Source organism: Bubalus kerabau, chromosome 19 (genome assembly GCF_029407905.1).
Source record: "Bubalus kerabau isolate K-KA32 ecotype Philippines breed swamp buffalo chromosome 19, PCC_UOA_SB_1v2, whole genome shotgun sequence".
In the NCBI taxonomy this organism is placed as follows: Eukaryota; Metazoa; Chordata; class Mammalia; order Artiodactyla; family Bovidae; genus Bubalus; species Bubalus kerabau.
This window is the reverse complement of record NC_073642.1, coordinates 60919473-60941656: the sequence shown is the minus strand read 5'-3', so window position 1 is coordinate 60941656 and position 22184 is coordinate 60919473. Positions and strand designations below refer to the sequence as shown.

General features: G+C 50.8%; 1 protein-coding gene and 1 non-coding gene across 4 annotated transcripts in view; one reads left to right on the top strand and one right to left on the bottom strand.

Annotated features, from left to right (window-relative positions):
* TRNAC-GCA (transfer RNA cysteine (anticodon GCA)) lies at positions 1-72 on the bottom strand. Its single transcript has one exon. It is a non-coding gene; the product is annotated as a tRNA-Cys (tRNA).
* A 6317-nt stretch (positions 73-6389) lies between these two features.
* Positions 6390-22184, top strand: part of SYNE3 (spectrin repeat containing nuclear envelope family member 3) — a 103530-nt gene continuing 87735 nt past the window's right edge. Inside the window, exon 1 of one of the 3 annotated variants that reach the window (XM_055555597.1) lies at positions 6390-6777. In XM_055555597.1, the coding sequence (XP_055411572.1) occupies positions 6462-6777 (316 nt within the window). In that variant the 5' untranslated portion in view covers positions 6390-6461. The remainder of the gene's footprint in view (positions 6778-22184) is intronic. The other 2 variants (XM_055555594.1, XM_055555596.1) reach the window with 2 other exon arrangements.

Sequence of the window (22184 nt, the reverse complement as noted above, 5' to 3'; positions counted from 1 at the left end):
TTCCCAACCCAGGAATCGAACCCGGGTCTCCTGCATTGCAGGCAGACGCTTTACCATCTGAGCCACCAGGGAAGCCCTGACTGACCTTGATGAGGAGTAAATGAGTTAATATAGGTATAAAGGTTTAGGACAGTGCTTGGCACATAGTAATCCCTTAATAAATGCTAAATATTGTTACTGTTCTCCATCATTCAAGATGTAACTCACATCTCACCTTATCCACAATGCCCGGGGCCCAAACACGCGAGCCTTCACTCTTCTCTCCCGTTTCTGGATTCTTGTAAGAGTTGATTCTGAACCCTGCCATCAAGCATCTGTGCAGTGCTCTCTTGTTATTTCAGTGTTTCAGTTTTACTGTTGCTTCCACAATAGGTTGCAAATTCCTAATGTTAGGAACCATGTAGTTTGCTTTTGTTGAATTTCCGCAACTCACAGCCTGGTCCTGGGCAATTACTAGACACTTCAACGTCTTTGGAGTGTGTTCATCACTATAAATAAATGGGACAAAAATTGGTGGTGTGGTATTGTGTACAGGTACCATACCAGTTAAAACTTAAAAGTGTGAAGACTTACACTGACACAAAAAGCTGTACTAAATGTTCATAGCTGCTTTATTCAAAATAGCCCCAAACTAGCTGGTAGGCTGCAGTCCATGGGGTCGCTAAGAGTTGAACACAACTGAGCAACTTAACTTTCAGTTTTACTTTCATGCATTGGAGAAGGAAATGGCAACCCACTCCAGTACTCTTGCCTGGTAAATCCCAGGGATGGGGGAACCTGGTGGGCTGCCGTCTCTGGGGTTGCACAGAGTCGGACACAACTGAAGCGACTTAGCAGCAGCAGCAGCAGAGGCCACCTTGATGTCCTTCAACAGGTAAATGGTTAGATGAGCTATGGTCCATTTATACTATGGAAAAAGACTCAGCAATAAAGATATGTGGATTCTTAATACAGCAACAACCTGGATGAATCACCAGTGAATTACGCTGAGTGAAAATAGCCAGTTCCCAAAGATTACAGACTTTATGATTCCATTTGTATAACATCCTTGAAGTGGCAGAACTATAGAAATGAGAACAGGTTAGTGGTTGCCAGGGGTGAAGGAGGGGATGAGGGCAGGAGGCAGGAGCAGCAGGAAAGATCCTTGTGGTCGTGGAGATGCCCTGCATCTTGATGGCAGTGTCAATATCCTAGTTGGGATATTGTATTAGCTACTTTCACAAGATGTTGCCATTGCAGGAAACTCGGTAAAAGGTGCGGAGGATTTTCTCTGTATAATGTTACAACTGCATAATCCACAACTACCTCATGTAATTGTAAAAAAAAATAAATAAATAAAACCACTTAAGGTGTTCCTTAAGCAAAAAGCAGAGAGAGTAGATTGGCTTGCCCACTGATGAGAGAAATATGGCTGGGCTCTTTCAGAAGGATTTTATTTTGTTAAGAATAAAGTTTGTCAATTTTACCTTAACATGTTTATTTCTGTAATTACTTATGCTTTAGTGTAAGATAATAGTAGTCTTTAATAGCCATGCTAAATGGTATTATTATCCAGTACAATCAAGGTGCATATTATTTGGGGACTTCCCTGGTGGTCCAGTGGTTGAGAATCCACTTTGCACTACAGGGGATGTGGGTTTGACCCCTGGTTGGGAAGCTAAGAACCCACATGCTGCGGAGCAGCTGAGTCCACACGCTGCAGCTGCCAAGCCCCAAGTTCCAGAGTCCGCTCGTCACAACTCGAGAATCTATGTGCCGCAACCAAAGAGCCCTCATGCTGCCACTAAGACCCAACACAGCCAAATAAATAAATCAGTTAAATTTGGGGAAAAAAAAAGATTCACATCATTTTTTAAATCGGGAGGAGTAACTTAGAGATGATCTTTTCCAGTTCTCCCATTTCACAGAGTCAGAGACTCAGAAATGACCCAAAGCCCAAAGTTACACAGCTACTGAACAGCATTTACAAGGGCTAGAACCCAGTCATCCCAGAATCCAGTCCTTGCTTCCGATACACGTTGTGTTTTACTTTTATAAAAGCACCACAATTCGTGCATCTGGAAAAAGAGTCTGAATTACTTCGGTTCCCGAACTTAGTTATGGGGTGGCACAGCTGCCAGTGGGGAAGGCGGACTCCTGGGAGAGATGAACAAACCGGGCTGGTGGGTCCGCTCACCCTACCAGCACACAGTAGGACTGGAGGGGAAAAGACAGACTAACACTCGGAGGAGTGGCAAAGGAGGAAACGAAAGAAGCAGCTGCCAGCAGAGGCAGGATGAGAACCAGCTTTCCACGGCCAGATGGGCACAGCTCTGATGAGGCGTCCCAGAAATGGCTACCCCAGTGCAAGCTTTCCATCTGTGCTTAGCCAGCAGCACTAATGTGAGTCCTCACTAACGGGGAGGGGATGGAAAGGGATGGATCCCCCCAGCCTAGAGATGAGACGAAGTGAAAGTGAAAGATGAAAGCGCTCAGTTGTGTCGACTCTTTGAGACCCCATGGCCTATACAGTCCACGGAATTCTCCAGGCCAAAGGGAACATAAATCTCCAGAACACCAGTTACCACGCTTGGGACTGTATAGGTAGGGTCCGTCCTTCCTGTCCTCTTGCCTCAGTTTACCCACTCACACACAAGGGTTTGGATTCGCCAGAAGACTCATTCCAGCTTTTGTTATACTCTTTCTGTAGAGATTGACCACACAAACAACTAAGAATCACACGAAATAAGACTTGTACAGGATCGCTGTCGGAGTTAGCGAGCTGAGACAAATTTGAAACAAACCGGAATAACTTCTCCAGGCTTTTGAAATTGGCCCCTGCTTCTGGGTGTGCAGTGGTGGAGACGCTAACCACAGGGAAGAGACATGGCGGAAGAACAGTCAATATTTCACTCCTTGGGAGACCTTTTGAATGTGGCATAAATAACCCCCGCGGCCAAATGAGTCAGAATTTCCAAAAGGCATCATTTTAGGGCCTCCATGTGGTTCCCTCTCTGGGCCACTTCTGAAAGGCAGGCCCGGGGTGGGGCTTCCTGTACTCAACTCCAGAGACGGCACAGGGGCTCTCCCGTCGTCTTTGCCAGAATTTTCTTTCCAGATAAGCTTCACTCTTTTCCGTAGCAGTGGGTAATGCTGAAAAGACAAACGAGTTGAAGTTTTTATAGCCTTCCTACTTGCAAAACCCCCGTTCTCCTACATTGCTTTCTCAACTTTTTCCTCTTCCATATGCACTGTTTGGAGTGGCCTAAGTTTGCCAGAGAATGAACAAGGAGGGTCCCATTTTTATGTCAGGCTTAAAGAAAGCAACAGGAGACTATCCTGAAAAGCACTAAGCCCCATAAAGCTAAAGCTAATAATAATAATAAAACTAGTAACATCTGCATGGTATTTTGCAGTTTATAAAATATTTTAATCTCGTATGTTCTTGCCTATGAAATATTATTGCTATCCCCATTTAACAGATGGGACAAGAAGGTCCTACAAGGTTACTTGCTAAGGTTCCCTCAGTCAAGCAGCAGAACTAGGCCTGGGATTTGGGTCTCTCAGCTTTGGCTGGTGCTCTGTAGTGAGAGGGACAGCCTGTCTCTATACCACACTACCCTGTTCAGGCGACAGCCCCTTGGACACAGAATCCCTGCCCTGTGACCTCCTTCCGGGTGACTCATCCTTCTCCATGTTCCTATGGACTAACATGTAGTAGTGCTCAGGCAATGTCTGATGAAAGGCTGAATAGGGAATCCCCTGGCAGTCCAGTGGTGAAGGTTCTGCACTTCCACTGCTGGGGGCCCGGGTTCAGTCTCTTTCAGGAACTAAGATCCCACAAGCCGTGTGGCTCAGAATACAAACAAAAAAAAGACCGAATAGCTGTCTGCCACGAACCATCCTGAGCCTATGGCCCCCAGAACAGTTCACGTGAGCTGGGTGCTCACAATACCAGGCACAAAACCATTCAAGAGAGCTTGCTATTATTAGACCCATTTAACAGAAAAGGAAACCAAGGTTGAGTAATGAACTGAAAGTTGCAAACTTGGGCAGTTTGGTACCAGAGCCTGAGCTTTTGGCTCCCCAGTGCCACAAACCATCTCTCAGCCTCAACCTTTCAGGAGCGTTGTCAGAGCTGTCTTCATCCTCCTGGTGGAAATCACCTGACCGCTTTCCATCAGAGGAGAACTCATTAAACTTTTTGTAACTGACCAAAAGGATCCTGGCAGAGATTTAACGAGGAGATACATGTGGAAGCACTGGGAAAGCAAAGCACATTATCCAGATGCCCAGGATTGTAATAATTGTTGAACACCGTCTGTACCTTCAGCTAGACTGCTGTAACCCCAAAGCACCCCACAGGAGTCAGAGTGATAATAGGAAACACAATTGGACATCTAGAACAATCAAAGGGCAAGGATGAAAGAGGCCTTTGTGTGTATCTCCTCTGACCCTGTGAATAATTACAACTTAGTAAATGGGTTCTGAGTAGGAGGTGTGGCTGACACTCAGGCATTTAACTCAAGCTACTTAACCCAGCCTTAACTCTTGAGCTTTGGCATTTGGAAAACAATTTACCTTGCCCTCCATTTGGAAAATACACACACACACACACACACACACACACACACACACACAAACTGGTCTTGCTTTACAATTTAATCTTAGGACACTGATTTCCACACTGATTTATTCAACAAACATTGATAGAGAGCCTACCAGCCTCACTAAGGAACCAAAAGAGGAACCAGCCTCTGGGGAAGCCTTAGATTTGGGACAGTTACTGTCACTTCATGGTAAATAGATGGGGAAACAATGGAAACAATGACAGACTTTATTTTCTTGGCCTCCAAAATCACTGCAGATGGTGATTGCAGCCATGAAATTAAAAGATGCTTACTCCTTGGAAGAAAAGCTATGACCAACCTAGACAGCATATTAAAAAGCAGAGACATTACTTTGACTACAAAGGTCCGTATAAAGGTCCGTCTAGTCAAAGCTATAGTTTTCCCAGTAGTCATGTACAGATGTGAGAGCTGGACAATAAAAAAGGCTGAGCGCCAAAGAACTGATGCTTTTGAACTGTGGTGCTGGAGAAGACTCTTGAGAGTTCCTTGGACAGCAAGGGGATCCAACTAGTCCATCCTAAAGGAAGAGTGAGTGAAGTCGCTCAGTTGTATCTGACTCTTTGCGACCCTGTGGACTGTAGCCTGCCAGGCTCCTCCGTCCATGGGATTTTCCAAGCAAGAGTACTGGGGTGGGTTGCCATTTCCTTCTCCAGGGGATCTTCCTGACCCAGGGCTCGAACCAGGGTCTCCAACATTGCAGGCAGATTCTGAGCCACCAGGGAAGCCCTAACCCTAAAGGAAATTGATGCTGAATGTTCATTGGAAGGACTGATGCTGAAGCTGAAGCTCCAATACTGTGGCCATCTGATTCAAAGAGCTGACTAGTTGGAAAAGACCTTGATGCTGGGAAACATTGAAGGTGGGAGGAGAAGGGGACAAGAGAGGATGGGATGGTTGGATGGCATCACCAACTCAGTGGACATGAGTTTGAGCAAGCTCCCAGAGATAGCGAAGAACAGGGAAGCCTGGCCTGCTGCAGTCCATGGGGTCGCAAAAAGTAGGAGACCACTGAGGGACTGAACAACAACCATCTAACTCTTGATCTGCAGAATGGGCGCGGCCACACCTAAATTGTGAAGACTGGAGTCCACGTGGTACAAGGGTTCTGCGAGTTGTAAACTTCATGTGAGTTGCTTTCATCCCCATTCAAAGGAAACGGAACCCCTCCTGCAAACTTCTAATTACTACTCTGACAAAGATCAGCGCTGGCTGGGCGGACGGTCCAAAGGCCTGCAAGTGCTGGGAGCACAAAGGCAAAGGCAGATAAGATTTAGAGGCTAAAGAGGTGGGAGTCCCTAGATCTGGGATTCGCAGAAGCGTCGGAGGAAGTGTCCGCTGGGGGGCGGGGCGCACGGGGAGACCGAGGAGAGGCACATTCGTGGACCTGGGGTCTGTGGGAGGTCGATCACGGGTGGGATTCACATTCCTGGTAACTCAGCCCCCATCGCTTCCTCTCGGTATCCTGGGGTCCTCCTACCCGAGCCTGGGACGCGAACATCCCTGGCTTGGAGGCTCCGGGGACGGTGGAGTGGGAGGGGCCGGATGGGGCGCCCCCACCGTCAGGCTGGCTGATAGGTGTCACTTCCTCCTTGGATTTTGCGCCTCCGGGAGGGGGTGTCCCAGCCTTTGCCCCCACCTAGGCTCAGAGAGGACAAGACCCACCAGGCTTCCAACCCCCTCCCACAGAGGAATTCGGCAGATCGAACTTAACCCCCGGGGAGAGGCAGCTCCGCACCGTCTCTAAGGATGAGACCCAGGCGGAGGCAGGAGGGTGGCTGGGACTCAGGGCGGCTCCCGAGTCGAAGAGGGCAGCCCTGGGCGCGTGACCAGGGGTGATAGTGGGGAGTCCCCATGACACAGCTCTCTTCCCCCCTGCCCCCGGGGAAGGGGGTCTGCGAAGGCTCCCGCCGAGCTGAGGCCGGGCCCCGGGGCCCTCCGCCGAGCGCACGGATCGCCGCACTCTTCTTTCTCGCCCGCCCAGCCGCCTCAGCTGGGCCCTGGGGGCGGCTCGCGTGGCGGGTCCGGAGGGGACTGGGCGGGGCGGGGGCGAGTGCTCGGGCCCCGCCCCGGCCCCTCCCCGCTCCGGAGCGGCCCGGGACGCAGGGAGGAGGAGGGTGGCTCGGCCCGGACTGCCCGCGGCGCCGCGCTCCTGCAAGCTCCCGTCCGGGTAAGTGGCGCGGGGCCGGGGGACCAGAACAGAGAGAGACCAGAGGGTCGGATCCTCAACACCCACCCCGGCCCAGCCCTGGCGCCCCACCCCCCAACCCCACGCCAGGAATCGTGATCGCCGAAAGTCAAGGGGACCTGGAGAGGCGCGCCGGGGCGCGGGGGCGGGGGCCCTGGTGTGACAGCTGCGGGCGGGCGCGTATTTTTAGTTTAAACCCAACCGTTCCCTGCCGCCTGCGAAACCCCCGAACGTTTTCTCTCCCCGACCCTCCCCGAAGAAGCAGCCTGTAAGCCCCGGGCAGCAGGGTCGGGCGCCGCCTCCAGTCTTCATTCTGCCTCCGCTTGGGGCAAGCGGACCTGTCACTGCGCCGCGTGTCCCCGACCCGGGCGGTGAACGCCGGCAGGAATACCCGCTCTCGGCCACCGCGAGCTCGCTCCATAGTGCCTGCCTGAGAGATCCCCGCACCCGCGGTGGGAAGGGGAAGTCGCACTCGCAGGCAGGACCGGTTTCATTCAGAATCCCCGGGGCTGTGCAGCCTTGGGCAAGCTTCTCCGCCTCTCTGAGCCTCATCCCAGTATCTCTAAAGGCGGGGAGAGTGAGACCAGAAATCTCCGGTAGGGCCTGAAGGAGCCCCAGATGGTTGCCGATTCCTCTTAAGAATCTTCAGATTCCGAACAGCGGACCTGGTGGATATGGCCCTTTGGCCAACCCATTGGTAATGAGTGCCCCGCACAGCCCACTGACCTCCGCTCCAAAATTCTAAGGCGGGGATTACAACTCCGGTGGAGTGATCATGAATGATCACTTTGGCCCTGAAGCGCTGGCCCAGGACTGCCCTGGGACCCTCTCCCAGGTTCCTCCTGGTACTAATGATGGGCTTTTTGCAGCCAAGGGCTGCCAGCTGGGGAGCCTGACATGCCAACAGGGGCATGCCACATTTCTTGGAATGAGGAAAAGAGGAGACAGTGGGAAAAGTGACTGTCCTCCTAGAAAAGGAGCATGTCACAAAATCGCTGCTTTTCTGAGCCTGACGGCACAGCCTCCTTCAAACCTTAAGAGGAGAGGAAATGGGTCCAGAGAGAGCGAGTGATGTGCCCAGAGCTACACAGCCAAGAACAGAACTTAACTCTGCAAGGGTCCAGCTTCACCTCCTGCACAACTGGGGGCAGCCAATGGCGCTATCAGCGATCAGGAGCTGGGAGGCAGAGCAGGGAGGTGCGCCGTGCAAACAGGCGGTTTTGCTCTGTTTCCTGGAACTGTGCCCCACGCGGGTCTCTCTGACACGTGTAGCTCTGTGCATTCCTCAGGCAGGACTGTGCTCAGGCAGACGGCCACAGCTGTGCCAAGCCTGCTGGCCCCCCGGGCATCGTTTGCAGCCAGAGAGGCCCCTTGGAGGGCAGCTGGAGCGGGTGTTGGCCAGGAAGGCTTATTTCTGGAATTCATTCCTCTCTTGCTGGGGGTCCTGAGGAGAGGCCCTGAGGATTTGCTGGTGGCTCAGAGGGGGAGTGGTGAGAATCTGGGCTCAGGTTTCTGCCTGGGGGTACAGGCTGGCCTCTAGCCCCTGCAGGCACCCTTCAGGGGAAGTTTGAGTTCCTTCCGTCTCCATGGGAACAAACCTCTAGCCCGGGTGCTTTGCATGTTCTGCCACAGCTGGGGACCTGTCCTTGTCTGGGTGGCCTCTGGATACAGAAATGGGGGCGGGGGCTTTTGGGGGATCATGGCTTGGCTGCGGGGTGACCTCCATTCTGGGGAGGCCAGAGCGGGCAGGCCCAGCGTCACCTCCAAAGCGGCCTGGAGCCCCTGGGAGCCCCGCAGGCAGAGCAGCCTCCCGTGTGGCTCAGATGTTAGAAATGGGGGTGGACATGTCAGACTGGCTGGCCCAGCCCTGTGTTAACCTTTCCCCAGCTGTGTGACCGTGGAAACGTCACTTCACCTTTCAGAGCTTCAGTTTTCTTTGTCGAGAGATGGGATGACCGTAGCATCTGCTGAGAGAATTAAACGGGACTCGCCTTCAGGAGCGTTCTGTGGGGTGTCAGACTCAGCCCCTGGGAGCAGGTGTCACAGTTCGGGGTGACGGCGGGGGTCTGGTTGGGACACCTGAGCGTCCTCCCCTCCTCAGTTCTGCCCTCTTCCCCTTTGCCTTGATGTCCCCATGTCTGTCAAATGGCGGGTGGCCTTGGATCACCTCCCTCTGAGCTCTTCCAGCCATGAAAGCTGGTCCTTGACCCGGGTGGAGAGATTAGAGAGGGGCCAGCCAGGGACTCCAGGGGCCTCCCGGCTCAGGAAGCATTTCCTGTCTCTCATCTCCTAGGATTCTGACTGCAGGCCAGGCTGCCACTCCTGTACCACATCCCAGGTACAGATGAGGGGCGAGACTCCTCCAAGGCCAGGAGTGGTAGAGTCAGGATTTGAACTCAGGGTAGCCTCTTTTCTTTTTCTTTCTTTTTTTAATTGAAGTGTACTTGGTTTACAATGTTGTGTTAATTTCTGCTGCACAGCAAAGTGATTCAGTTATGCATATATATTCTTTTCCATTATGGTTTATCAGGAAAGTGAAGTGGAAATGTTAGTTGCTCAATCTTGTCTGACTCTGCTCCAGAGACTTCTACTCCATCCCTTCCCAGGCCCCTCCCTTTGGCCACCACAAGTCTTGAACTCAGGGCTTGATGCTCTTCACTCCAACCACACCGGCTGTCTCAGGACGATTTTATATGTTAATTATCGGGAGAACAGTACTGATGAGGCAGGATCCAGTTGCCATTAAGACTTTGGCATTTGCTCAAAGAAGTGGATTCCAAACCTTTTTTTTTTTTTCCCCCCTATAACATCTAAAAGTAGCCCAGCTGGATCACTGAGAGGAGAACCTGGGGGAGCCACTGGAAGTTAGGGAAGTCTGTAGCCACCCTCCCCACCTCTGCCCATCCCCCAAGGAATCTTTGCTTCAAGATTTTGGGATGAATTCCCTTGCAATGAGCAGCTAGGAAGTACATGGGGGACAGTCCTGGCAGTGGAAGCCTTGGTTTTGTTATCTCTACAACAGAGTTAAGAGGTCCCAACACCTCCCTGTGGGATTGCTGGGAGGGTGAGTGAGACATTTGGGGACAGCGCTCAGCAGAATGCCCAGGATGGTGGGAACACGCCAGAAAGAGGCATTATCCTGGTTTTTATTAATGCTGATCCTCCTAATGTCATTGTAACAATGTAGTGTGGCCTGGGTCTCTCGCTTGGATTTCTGGGCTGCAGATTTGGCAAAAGGAATCCTGCTGCTAAGTCGCTTCAGTCGTGTCTGACTCTGTGCGACCCCATACACAGCAGCCCACCAGGCTTCCCCTTCCCTGGGATTCTCCAGGCAAGAACACTGGAGTGGGTTGCCATTTCCTTCTCCAATGCATGAAAATGAAAAGTGAAAGTGAAGTCACTCAATCGTGTATGACTCCTAGTGACCCCATGGACTGCAGCCTACCAGGCTTCTCCGTCCATGGGATTTTCCAGGCAAAAGTACTGGAGTGGTGTGCCATTGCCTTCTCTGGGAAGGGAATCCTAGCATCCCCAAAATACTTTGAAAGACTCAGGTGAAAGGCAGAGAGCCGCTCAGGAAATTAGGAAGGTCAAAACACAAGCACCCTAACACAAGTTGTTTAGTGATATATATACATGAGATGTAAAATGATGGTAAAGAAGCAAGAAAGTGACAACCTTGAGTAAAAGTCAAGTATCACCTTGCGTTGGGGGAGAGGAGATTGGGACTGAGAGGGTCATGGTGGAAGGGGGTGGTTACTAGGAAATTCACTTTGTAATTGCTTAGGAGGTATATTTCATGCACACCTCTCTATAGAGATAGTGTTTCACGGATTTAAGCAGGTTAAAAAAAAAAAAGGCAAGGGAATGATAATGCAAACAATCTTTGGTAGGAGGAAAGGGTACAGGATCAGTCGGTTCCCTTCTCAGTGGGATTCCCTGTTTCTGTGGGCTTGTGGGCCTTTTTAAAAAATATTTTTGGGGCTTCCCTGGAGGTCCAGTAGTTAAGGCTCCTCACTTCCACTGCAGGGGGTATGGGTTTGATCCCTGGTTAGGGACAAAGATCCTGCATGCTGTGTAGCCACAAATAAATTTTTTAAAATTTATGCTTCAAAAAAAAATAAATAAAATTTATGCTTCATCACTTACAAAATAAGAAAAACATTATATACATATACAATGTGTATAATATATATACATTATATACATGTTCAATGTGTACTATATATATTTATATATACACAATATGTACAATATACCTGTATCTAATATACATTATATACATATACAAGGGATTCTCTGGTTGCTCAGCTGGTAAAGAATCTGCCTGCAATGCAGGAGACCTCAGCTCGATCCCTGGGTTGGGAAGATCTCCTGGAGAAGGGAATGGCAATCCACTCCAGTATTTTGGCCTGGAGAATTCCATGGACTGTATTGTCAATGGGGTTGCAAAGAGTCGGACATGACTGAGCAACTTTCACTTTCATATATCAAATCATACATACAAATAAAATTAGAAGATAATATGGAGCATTTTCACAAAGCTATCTTAGAAAATCACTCTTCCCAGATTCAAATGTTATTCTGGCTGGATTAAAAAAAAAAAAAAAAAAAACGGACACAAATCCTGTTGTATAGCAGACACATGATTTCTCATTGAGGAGCAGTAACCTCCCTCTTCTGAAGCCATAACAAGAAAGTGACCTTAATGCTCTACATCTCAGATGATCAACAGGAATGTTTACAGCCCTGGCCTCATGAATTGTGCTTCTGAGTCAGAAAATCCTGACTCATTTAGCCTGGCGGAACCTTGGGTGCTGTGGACCCATCTGCTGGTCTCACGGCCGAGGGAATTCGGGGCACGTAGTTAGAGAAGACAGTTCGCTGCCACACCTGTGTGACTCTTACGAGGACACCACCCACCACACCTGTGCCGCTACGGCAAGGGCCACTGCCTCCTCCGGGCAGGGAAACCAGGAGGTTAATATAATATAACCAGGAGGTTATATCTGAGGTTAAATTGATGCGATCGTTTTAATTTTAAAAAGTCGGAAGAGAGCTACAACATGCGATGACCACAGCACTTCCAGGGCTTAGGTGGACAGGAGCATCATCAAAGGAAATTTACAAGCAGTGCCTTTCCTCCTAGAAGCCCTCTTAGGGCTCCCCTTACTCCTCCTGTTCTTCACAGGGCGTGCTTGGTATATTTGTAAGTTACCAAAGCAAGTTAGTGCCTTGGATGTGGTGATTCCCATTTTTCAGATGGGGACTTGTCAGAGACGCTAACTGTCTTGCCTCAGATCACATAGCAGGTGTGTGATGGGGCAGGAGTTTCACTCCAAGGGAGAACGAATGTGACTACCAACAGACTTTTAAAAATGTGCTGTCTATGAGCATGCCTTTCACTCCTCAGAAGCCAGAAGCCCCATGGCCCGGCCTTGTGGACCCAGATCCAGGGAGGCTCTGAATGCTGAAGGCGCTAACCAGCAGGCTCCCTGCTTTTCAGCCAAACTTGCTCTCTTTGTAACAGGGTGCGCTGAGAATAGGAGAAACCATCCCATCTTGGGACCTAGTGATTCCTGGCCACCTTCTCTCTGCCCAAATCAAAGATATTCTTCTGTGTGCAGAGGTGTCTGTCCTGACCAACGGGACTCAAAGGGTGGGTGTCCCAGAATTGAAGCTTTAGGGGTTGGCTTTCCCTGGAGGGAGCCCTTGTGCCTGGACACATATGTTCACCTGGGCAGCGGGGACCTGGGGCCAGATCCCAGCACAGCTCTGTGTCCCGGGTCAGCCGGAACTGGCCAGTGGGGCTGGTGATACCTCCCTGGAGGGCAGGGCTTTTGTGAGGACCCGATGAAAGAACTTGACACAAGGAAGGTAGCCTAGAGACTAGGAAACAAACCCTTACTGCACGGGCCTGGAGAGCTTGTGTGTGCAATGTTCAAGAAATATTTAGCAGCAACAGCTGCACTGGAGAATAAAAAAATGCCAGAACCAGCCAGAACCTGAGAGAGAATCTTATAGGAGCCCATCGTTTTACCTTTGGGGAAACTGAGTTGCCACTGCGTCTCCAGAAATGACTGGCCCAAGTGTCTTACATGCCTCAGGGCCCATCTGGGACCTGAGACGGTGTCTTCTGGCCCCTGGACCCGTACCCTTTCCCCTACAACCAACCACCTTCCCTAAAAGTCTGCTCGTTGTAACACAGTTTAGGATGGTTGCATGGTGAAGATGGGGAGGCTGATCTTCTGGGTTAGGTCCACCTGGAATTGGTGGGTGGGGGTGGGTAGGGGGGGGCCCTGCTTCTGGTTGAACTCTTAAGTCAGGAGTTTAACGTGAGACATGGACGGGTCTGTGCGCCTCCCTAGTGACATTTGCTGAAATAATGCAACAGGACTGACTCACTGTGGGGGGTGGGGGTGGGGGGCTTCTTTCCTTGTTATTACAAAGAGCTGGCCTGTATGTGATGATGCAAAGAGCATGCCATTCACAGACCCACTTGACCTTCACCTGGTCCAGTCTCTGTTTCCTGCTCTTTAACCTTTAAAATGGGAGGTTGGAGTTAGAAGATCTCTAAGATACCTTGACCCTGGAGTGGGAAGTGGCAACCCACTTCAGTATTCTTGCCTGGAAAGTCCCATGGACAGAGAAGCCTGGCGGCCTGCAGTCTGGGATCACAAGGAGTCATACACGACTGAGCAAGGTGTCTTGAAGTTTAAATGTTTCCTCTCATCCAGGAGCCACAGCCTCGCAGTAGGTGTTTGGGGACCTTCAGCCTGGCGGCTACAACCTGCCCCCTTTCTCCCACCAGGAGAGGCCAGGTCACTTAATCAGGTGATTCCCTGCTCATCTGCTTCCAATGAGCCCCTTGACCTAAGGATTAAGTCCCAGGCCTCCAGCCTATGGGCTGACATTTCATGCGTTCTACCACTGGGCTACCTCCAGGTCCCAGGAGGTCCCATACCTATCCTCATCTTTCCCACCTCCAGACCTATGCTGTTACCTCTGCCCAGCTGTTACTTCCCCAGCGAACACCTGGCTAGATCTCACCTCCTCCGAAAAGCCATCCTCAGCCGTTCAGACAGGTTCTGTTTCCATGGTCTCATTACACTTTGCACGTGATAGATAATTTTCAGTTTTCATGTCTGATTCCCAACTAGCTTAGGACCTCCATGAAGGCAGGGTCACAGGATTATTTATGCGCACATCCCAGTCAGAGAGAGAGAGCATATTATTATTTAATGAAAAGTCTTTACACCACAAAATAAGATCTTACAAACTTGAGGGGAGCTGATGCTCACAGCACCCCTGAATGAAGTGGGCAGGGCACATCAGAGTAATTCCCAGGACACAGAAGAGAAAGGTGGGTTCCAGAGACGTGACCTGAGGCTGGGGAGAGAAGGTGTCACCCACCAGCTCCTTTTGCAGCCCTCCTCAGGGCACCGTCTCCTTGATTGTTGTTGTTCAGTCGCCAAGTCATGTCCAACTGTTGGTGACCCCATGGACTGCAGCATGCCAGGCTTCCCTGCCCATCACCAACTCCCGGAATTTGCTCAAACTCATGTCCCTTGAGTCGGTGATGCCATCCAACCATCGCATCCCTTTGTTGTCCCTTTCTTCTCTTCCTGCCATCTCCTTGGAGAACAGTCCACTTGCCTGGCCTCTGTCGGGACTGGCCTTGAAACTCTGGGCACATCCCTTGGCTTCTCTGGGACACAGACCTGCTGTTCATTGTCTCTGCTCAGCATGCCCAGCGTTGCCCACTGGATCTTCCTTCCTGCTCCTCCCTCTGCCTAAAGAGTGCCTCCCCAGACCTTTCAGGGAGCCTGCTCCTTTTTTTCATGGAAATCTCACCTGACAACCACACCCTCCAGGAGACTGTTCTGCACACCCAGTAAGCCTACCCAGGTCCCAGCCCCCACACCGCTCTGCCCTGTCTCCCTGTTTCATTGTCTCTCTAGCACTTATCACTACCTGAAGTTATCTAAATTGTTTACTAAATTGTGGAGCTTGTCTTCTATCTCATCTAACTGAAAACGCCTGGAGGGTGTTTTTTTCTGTCCTGAGAGCAGTCTGGTCATAGTAGCAGCTCAACACACCTTTATGGAATGGAAGAATGAATGGATCAATGAATGAATGAAGGTCTAAGCTGATGGAGTGGACAGGGTACCCTGTAAGCTACCTCGCCTGGTTGTCTGTCAGTTAGCATCTGGTTAGCTCTTACCCAGGGCTTGCCAGGTAGCATTAGTGGTAAAGAACCCACCTGCCAATGCAGGAGACATAAGAGATACAGGTTCGATTCCTGGGACAGGAAGATCTGCTGGAGAAAGGCATGGCAACCCACTCCAGTGTTCTTGCCTGGAAACTCCTATGGACAGAGGAGCATGGAGGGCTACAGTCCACAGGGTTGGAAAGAGTCAGACAGGACTGAAGTGACTCACCATGCATGCAGCCCTTCCTGGACTCTGCATTTTCTCTATTTTCTTAACAATTTTGTGACGTGTGCTCTAATAGTACCATTTACAATGAGGTTGACTCACCTGTCCTCAGCTAGCTAACAGTGGAGTTAGGAACTGAACTCAGGTTATCTGATTCCAGGGTTCAGGCATCAGCCTTCATTGGCCTTTCCAGTCTGGGAGTGTGCACTGGGCAGGACGTGGTGAGTCAGACCCAGAGCTCAGGCCTCCTTACCAGGCTTCTAGTTCTTTCTCTGCAATTCCCAAAGGCTTTCACATTGCCAGGCCATTCCTCAAAGGAAACCCAACCTGAGTGGCCAGCGTCATAAGGGTCCAGGAATGCCCTGGGTTCCCCAGAGGTGGGGCGTGCCTAGGAGCACCCTGCCCTGCCCACACCCTTTTCCAGCCTGGACCCGAGAGCTGTTGAGAACTTGGTGACCACAAGCCGGCAGTTGTAGGTTGGACGTGAGCCAGTTTGGGGTTGCCGGGTTAAATTCCTTTCCTCAGAACCAGGCAGCCATTGAGCCTGGTTTGCGTAACTTGCCTTTTTATCTGTTTGTTGATTTCAAACTCAACTTTGCTCAGAAGTAATTTTAGGACATGGATTTTTGAAGAAGTCCATTTTGTGGTGTCTTATCTCCACTTCCTTCTGGATAAAACCACCTGAAGGCCATATCTTTCCTTGGCGACATGCCCCCTTGAGGAGGGGAGGGGAGTCTCCGGAAGTTCCTCTACTTGTCCGCTGTTGGAAGCAGCTCCTGGCTGGAGCTGACTTTGGTTAAGGAGCCATAGAGACACATGTTTGAGGCTGAGATCTGGGCCCTTCGGCCTGGAAGCCGCTCTCCTTGGGCACCCACATCCCTTCAATTTGCCTGAGTGAGATGAACACATCCTTGGCCTGGGCGGGAGGAGTCTGGCTGGGGAGGTGGGTGCCTTAGATTGCCCCATTCCTGGGGCCATGGCTCAGAGGGCGCAAAGCTCGGGGAGCTGGGAGGGGGCCCATAGTGAACCTTTTAATTTTGTCCTTTTGGGCCTCAGTTCCCTTCTCAGTTGGGCTTCCCTGGCTCAGATGGTAAAGAATCCGCCTGCCAATTCAGGAGACGTGGGTTCAGTCCTTGGATTGAGAAGATCCCCTGGAGAAGGGAATGGCTACCCACTCCAGTATTCTTGTCTGGAGAGTCCCATGGACAGAGGAGCCTGGTGGGCTACAGTCTATGGGGTCACCAAGAGTCAAGACACGACTGGGCGACTAACACTGCCTTGTCTGTAAAGTGGGGGCATGCATGCTACACTCCTAATTGCGCTTGGTATGTGTGAGCCTGTGTCATGAGCTGCAAAGGGATCCTTAATCAGTGGTTTCGCCCACAGAGCAAGGTGTCACCTGCCTTCCTATGCAATGGAGAGTTCTACTTTGCCTGATTTTTCTTCTGCTCCTTGCCCTGAGGCGTGGGGCCAGCAGCCTGGAATGATGCGATGAGACAGACCTGGGCTGGGATCCTGATCCTACCACCTGCAGTGTGGTCTTGGCAAGTCACAGAAGCCCTGTGGGCCTGGCTAATTCGATGGTCCAAGGCAGCTGGTCATACCCTCCCTGCAGAGCTGCTGTGAGGGCCTGACATGGTCACAGCTGGACGAGGCATTCCCAGCGCCACGCTGGTGTTTAGTCCCAGTCCCAGTCATTTCCTTCTCCAGACTCTCTGAGCACTCCCTGTTCCTCCGAGGTGCTCCCTCGCTGGGAGGTGACTTTGGTGACAGTGTGGGTCACTTGGAAGTGAGCTCGGCACTTCCACCTGCCTTCACGCTGGCACTGGGGCTTGTTGGATCTGGCACAGCTGCTGGTGAGTCAACCCAGGCTCAGGTGTTCTTGGCCGAAGCCCATCCGTGGGTGCGTGAGTGGCTGGAGTGGACCCAGCCGAGGCTGTCCGCTTTGGAGGACTCTTGGGGTGTACAGGGTGCAGACCGCATTCCTCAGTCTTTCATTTTCCCTCCCAAGGTCCCAGCCATTCCTAACAGCCAATGCAATCTTGTTCTTTCATAGAAATAACTATGGGAAAAAAATGTCAATGTCAGCACTCCAGTTCCATTTGTCCTACTCCCAGTCCGACCTCGGGGTCCTTCTCAATACAGCACAGGGGCTCAAACTAGGTCAGAGCTCTGAGTTTTGACGCGGGAGGCAGGGGCTACCTGTAATTGACAGGATGCCTGTGGAGGTGCAAGTTCAGAGCACAGGGGATGTAATTCCCTTTTCCATCTTCCTTTTGACTTTTTCTTTTAATCTTTCTGATTATCCGATGTTCTCATAATCACCCGGATGCCACCTTAGGCTAATGGGTGACTCTCTGGACTTGGGGTTGCTTATTTGTATTTTGTAAAAGCTTCCCATGTGGTACTGTTGCACCAGAATGGTTGGGAAGCACTGGATTTTGTACGGAGATCATCTTGGTGTGGAGCTGGTCTGGTCTGACACCTCTCTGACACTTGTCCATCTGTCTCCATGCCCTGACTACCAGATAGACTTATGTAAACAGTGTTTATATTCATTGCATTTATTCCTTTTGATGTTCTATACATGGCAATTGACTGTCACCCTGGCTTTCTATTTAAGGTAAAAATAAAAGGTCCCCTCTTGAAATAATTTTAAGTTTCAATGGGTTAAGTGTTTTACAAATGAATGAGAAAAATAATAGTTCAGGCATCCCCAGATGTGGCCCAAAGCATGGATGAGATGTGCAAATGGCCAAAATGTGTAAAAACATGGAACTAAATGACTTCCAAGGGCCCCTCAAGGCCTGACATCCTGATAGGTCCAAGGGGCGCTCATCATCACTGCCTAAAAACATGGACAGATGACCTGGGAGTTTTCATACCAGGGAGTGGACTGGAGAGTGACAATGCATAGCAAAAGGGTCCCACTGTCCTCCTTTACTCAGTGGCCAGCCCCCAGACGGCTCACCTCGTGCTCTGTTGCAATGCATGTGTCCATCACTACCTCCCTCAATCCTAGAGGAAACCTGGGGAACTCCCTGTCCAGCACTCCAAAGAAGATAGTGCTAAGTCGTGTCTGACTCTTGTGATCCCATGAACTGTAGCCTGCCAGGCTCCTCTGTCCTTGGGATTCTCCAGGCAAGAACACTTGAGTGGGTTGCCCTTTCCTTCTCCAGGGGAGCTTCCCAACCCAGGAACTGAACCCAGGTCTAGCGCTCCACCAAGGCTGTTTTCCTGGAGACCTTGCTACACAAACCTGGAGAGTGCACACTTACCATGATCTTGTTGCCAAATTCATGTTCAGCTGCTCATGGATGAAGAATCCAGTACTGAGAGACAGGTATTGTGTAAAAGGAAAGATACTTTTTAGAGGAAGCCGGCAATCCTGGGGAGAAGGTGGACTCGTGTCCCAAAGAACTGACTTCCCCTAGTCAACCAGGGGCAGAAACTTCTAAAGGGGAGTTTTAGAGGTACACATGAGGTTAGGGGCTACATGCAGAACAGTACAGTCAGCTCTGACAATCAACTTGAAGGTGGTCATGTGATGAGTCTGATCAGCATTATCTTGACTGATTTAAGTACAGTTAATTTTCAGGTCCAGGGTCAGTTCCCCTTTTCTTTCTTCTCTCTTTCTTTCTTTCTTTTTTTTTTGGCATGCTGCACGGCTTGTGGAAGCTTAGTTCCCCAACTAGGGGTGGAACCCACATCATTGGCAGTGAAAGTATGGAGTCCCAACCACTGGACCATTAGGGAATTCCCTGTTTGTTCCCATTTTCTTGAGGTCGGTACTGGGAATTGTGGAAGATAGATCAACTTCTGTCATGGCTACAGTCTGGTCATCATGGAATTAACTTCTTCCACCTGGTGGGTGTTTCAGTATCTCAAGGCTAAAGCCTTTTAAAAAAGCTCAAAAGCTTCGGCCTCTCTGAGCCTCAGTAGTTTCATCTGTAGAGAGGCAATAGTAGTGAGAAGGACCACATCGAGGAAATAAGTGTTACAAAACTTAGCTCACTCCTGGCACAGAGAGAGCACACCCTTCAGAAAGGTTAGCCTTAGCTGTGTGCTCTCACTTCCATGGAGTTCAAGAGTACAGGTGGCCGGGGACACTTTATTCCTTTATCAGCAACCCTGCACAGTAGGTTTTATTTGGCACTTTATGGAGGAGGAGCCCAAGGGTTAGTTACTTAGTTCGTTTGTCAGCAATATCAGGTCTAGTGTGAAGAGGGGAGGAAACTGATGGGAGAACTCCTGGGCTGGCTGTGGAAACTTGGGCAGGAGGCTTAGCCCAGAGAAGTTACAGAGCTCGTCCAAGGATGTGCACCAATAATAAATGGTAGAGCTAGAAGATGTGTCTTGAAAGATCTAGCTTTTTCTATGTGATGCCCTTGCAGGGGACCAGAGCAGAGAATAAATCTAGTTTCTTTAAGGTCTTATTGGAGGTGGTTAATTTAATCATCCTTTCCTTTAGAGTTGGACTCTTGTAACTTCTCCACGCTGTGCCTCAGATTCTTGGGGAGACCAGCCTCATTTGGTGGACCTCACAGCCCTCCAGCAGCTTGAGGAGGCACCAGGCTGAGGGGCTCTGTGAATATCTTAGGGGGAACTTTGTTGCTCTGCATGGAGCTCTGGTTTAGAAGCCCCAGCCTGGAAACAGGCATCCGTGCAAGACTTTTTACGTTTTTCTGAGTCCCCTTGGGAGAGAGCATCTGTGGTGTGTGTCTCTGCAGAACTAGTGGGGAAGGTTCTGGAAGGCTGGATGAAGAATGGAATCATCAGGATCTTGGGAAGTAAATACCAGAGGTGGATTCCTGACCAGTTTTATGCCTTGGTTTTCGCTTCTGTAAAATGATGATGGAAAAGGCAACATTAGCTGCCTGTTGCTTGAGCTTAATATGTGCATCAAGCGCCTCTGAGCTCACAAAGGAATGCTAGGGAGGAAGCCTGACCTTGGATCAGGGAGGCTTCTGGAGATAAAGTTCAGACAAGGGAAACAATGACGGGATCCCAGAGCCTGCAGCCCCTGGGGGAGGTGGGCTGATCAGAGAAGGGAGGACACACAGGCACTGGACTCACCCATCACTGTGCCCTCTGTTCCCTCTCCGTTACCTGGACACAGGCTGCTGGAAACCCAGCCCCCACCTGTCAGTGGCTGAGAGGGGGAGGGGTATCAGGAGTGTGGGTGGATGGGTGTTGGGAGGGGACATAAAGGTGGAAGTGTGACCAGCTGTTCCCAGTTTGCCCAGGATGGAGGGGTCTCCGGGGACCCAGGACTTTTAGGGGCTAAAGCCAGGGAGTTCAGTTCAGTTCAGTTCAGTCGCTCAGTCGTGTCCAACTCTTTGCGACCCCATGAATCACAGCCTGCCAGGCCTCCCTGTCCATCACCAGCTCCTGGAGTTCACTCAGACTCACGTCCATCAAGTCAGTGATGCCATCGAGCCATCTCATCCTTTGTCATCCCCTTCTCCTCCTGCCCCCAATCCCTCCCAGCATCAGAGTCTTCTCCAATGAGTCCACTCTTCGCATGAGGTGGCCAAAGTACTGGAGTTTCAGGGAAGCCCTGGGCAAACCGGGATGGGTGGGTCCTCCTAGTTAGTCAGAGTCCTGCCATCCTGACTGCAGCTCTGGGCGGCCTGGGTCATGATGGGCAGTGAGCCCCTGTGCACAAAAGATGAAGGACTCTGCTGTCCCCAAGTCTGTGAGCACGTGAAGGCAGGAACCACCCTGTCCTCTGGTGGTCCCTGTCTGTCCCCGTGCACAGAGCGGTTAGTAAATGTTGTAGGGACGAAGGACTGAGAGCTGAGGTTCTCTGCCTTCGTTTCCTCCATGCTGGGGACAAAGCACTCAGCTACGGACTTCCCTGGTAGTCCAGTGGTTAAGAATCTGCTCGCCAAGGCAGGGCACAGGTTCAATCCTACCTGCTGAGGGGTCACTAAGACTCTGGGCCACGACTACTGAGCCTGTGCTCTAGAGCCTGGGAGCCGCCACTGCTGAGCTCACGTGCCACAGCTACTGAAGCCTGCGTGCCCTAAAGCTGCAACAAGAGAGGCCACCACAGTGAGAAGGCCGTGCACTGCGAGAGCATAGCCCCTGCTTGCCAAAGCTAGAAAAGGCCTGCTCTTAGTAACGAAGACTTAGCACCGCCAAAAAAAAAAAAAAAAATTACTCGGAAGCCAGTTCATGCTTTGCTACTTTGCACATGCTGTTCCCTGTCTTGCATGCCCTTCCCACCCTCGGCAGTCTTACCATGCTGTGTCCCCTCTGAGCAGAACCTTAACCCCCTAATTTCTCTGTTCGTGCATCTTCCCCCGCAACACGTGGTGAGCTCCCCAGGGTAAGATCATAGTTTTGTGTTTTCTCTGCTGCACTGCTTGGCACCTGTAAAGGTTTCCTGAACAAACGAAAGGTGCTGAATACACAGAGCAGAGATTCATTCATTCGCTCACCACCTCCTTGCTGAGCGCCTGCTGCACACCAGATGCTATGCTAGACAGGGATGGGAGAGTGGACACAACGATATTTTGCTCTGATGGAACTCACATTCTAGAAGATTCTAGAACCATCAACCTTCAGCCAGCAAGCAATAAGTAAACAGACACCATCAGGAAGTCACCTGCTGTGAAGAAGATGCAAAGGAGAAGCGGCATCACCTAGCCCTGACCAGCTGCTGGTGGGCTGGAGGCCGCAGGTCCGTTGAAGGGAAGTGGTTCAGCCCCAGTGTGTGTGGCTTGCCTCCCATGGACGCAGAAAGGACGCACCTTCCCCTGGGTGGTGGCAGCCCTACTATTGAGTGTGGTCAACTCAGGAGGGTGGCATTTGCCTTTCATGCAAAGCTGGTAGGCTATCAGTCCCTGCAAGAAAATCCACTAAAGGGGACTTCCCTGTTGGTCCAATGGTTAAGAATCCACCTAGCAGCACAGGGGATGTGGGTTTGATTCCTGGTCGAGGAAC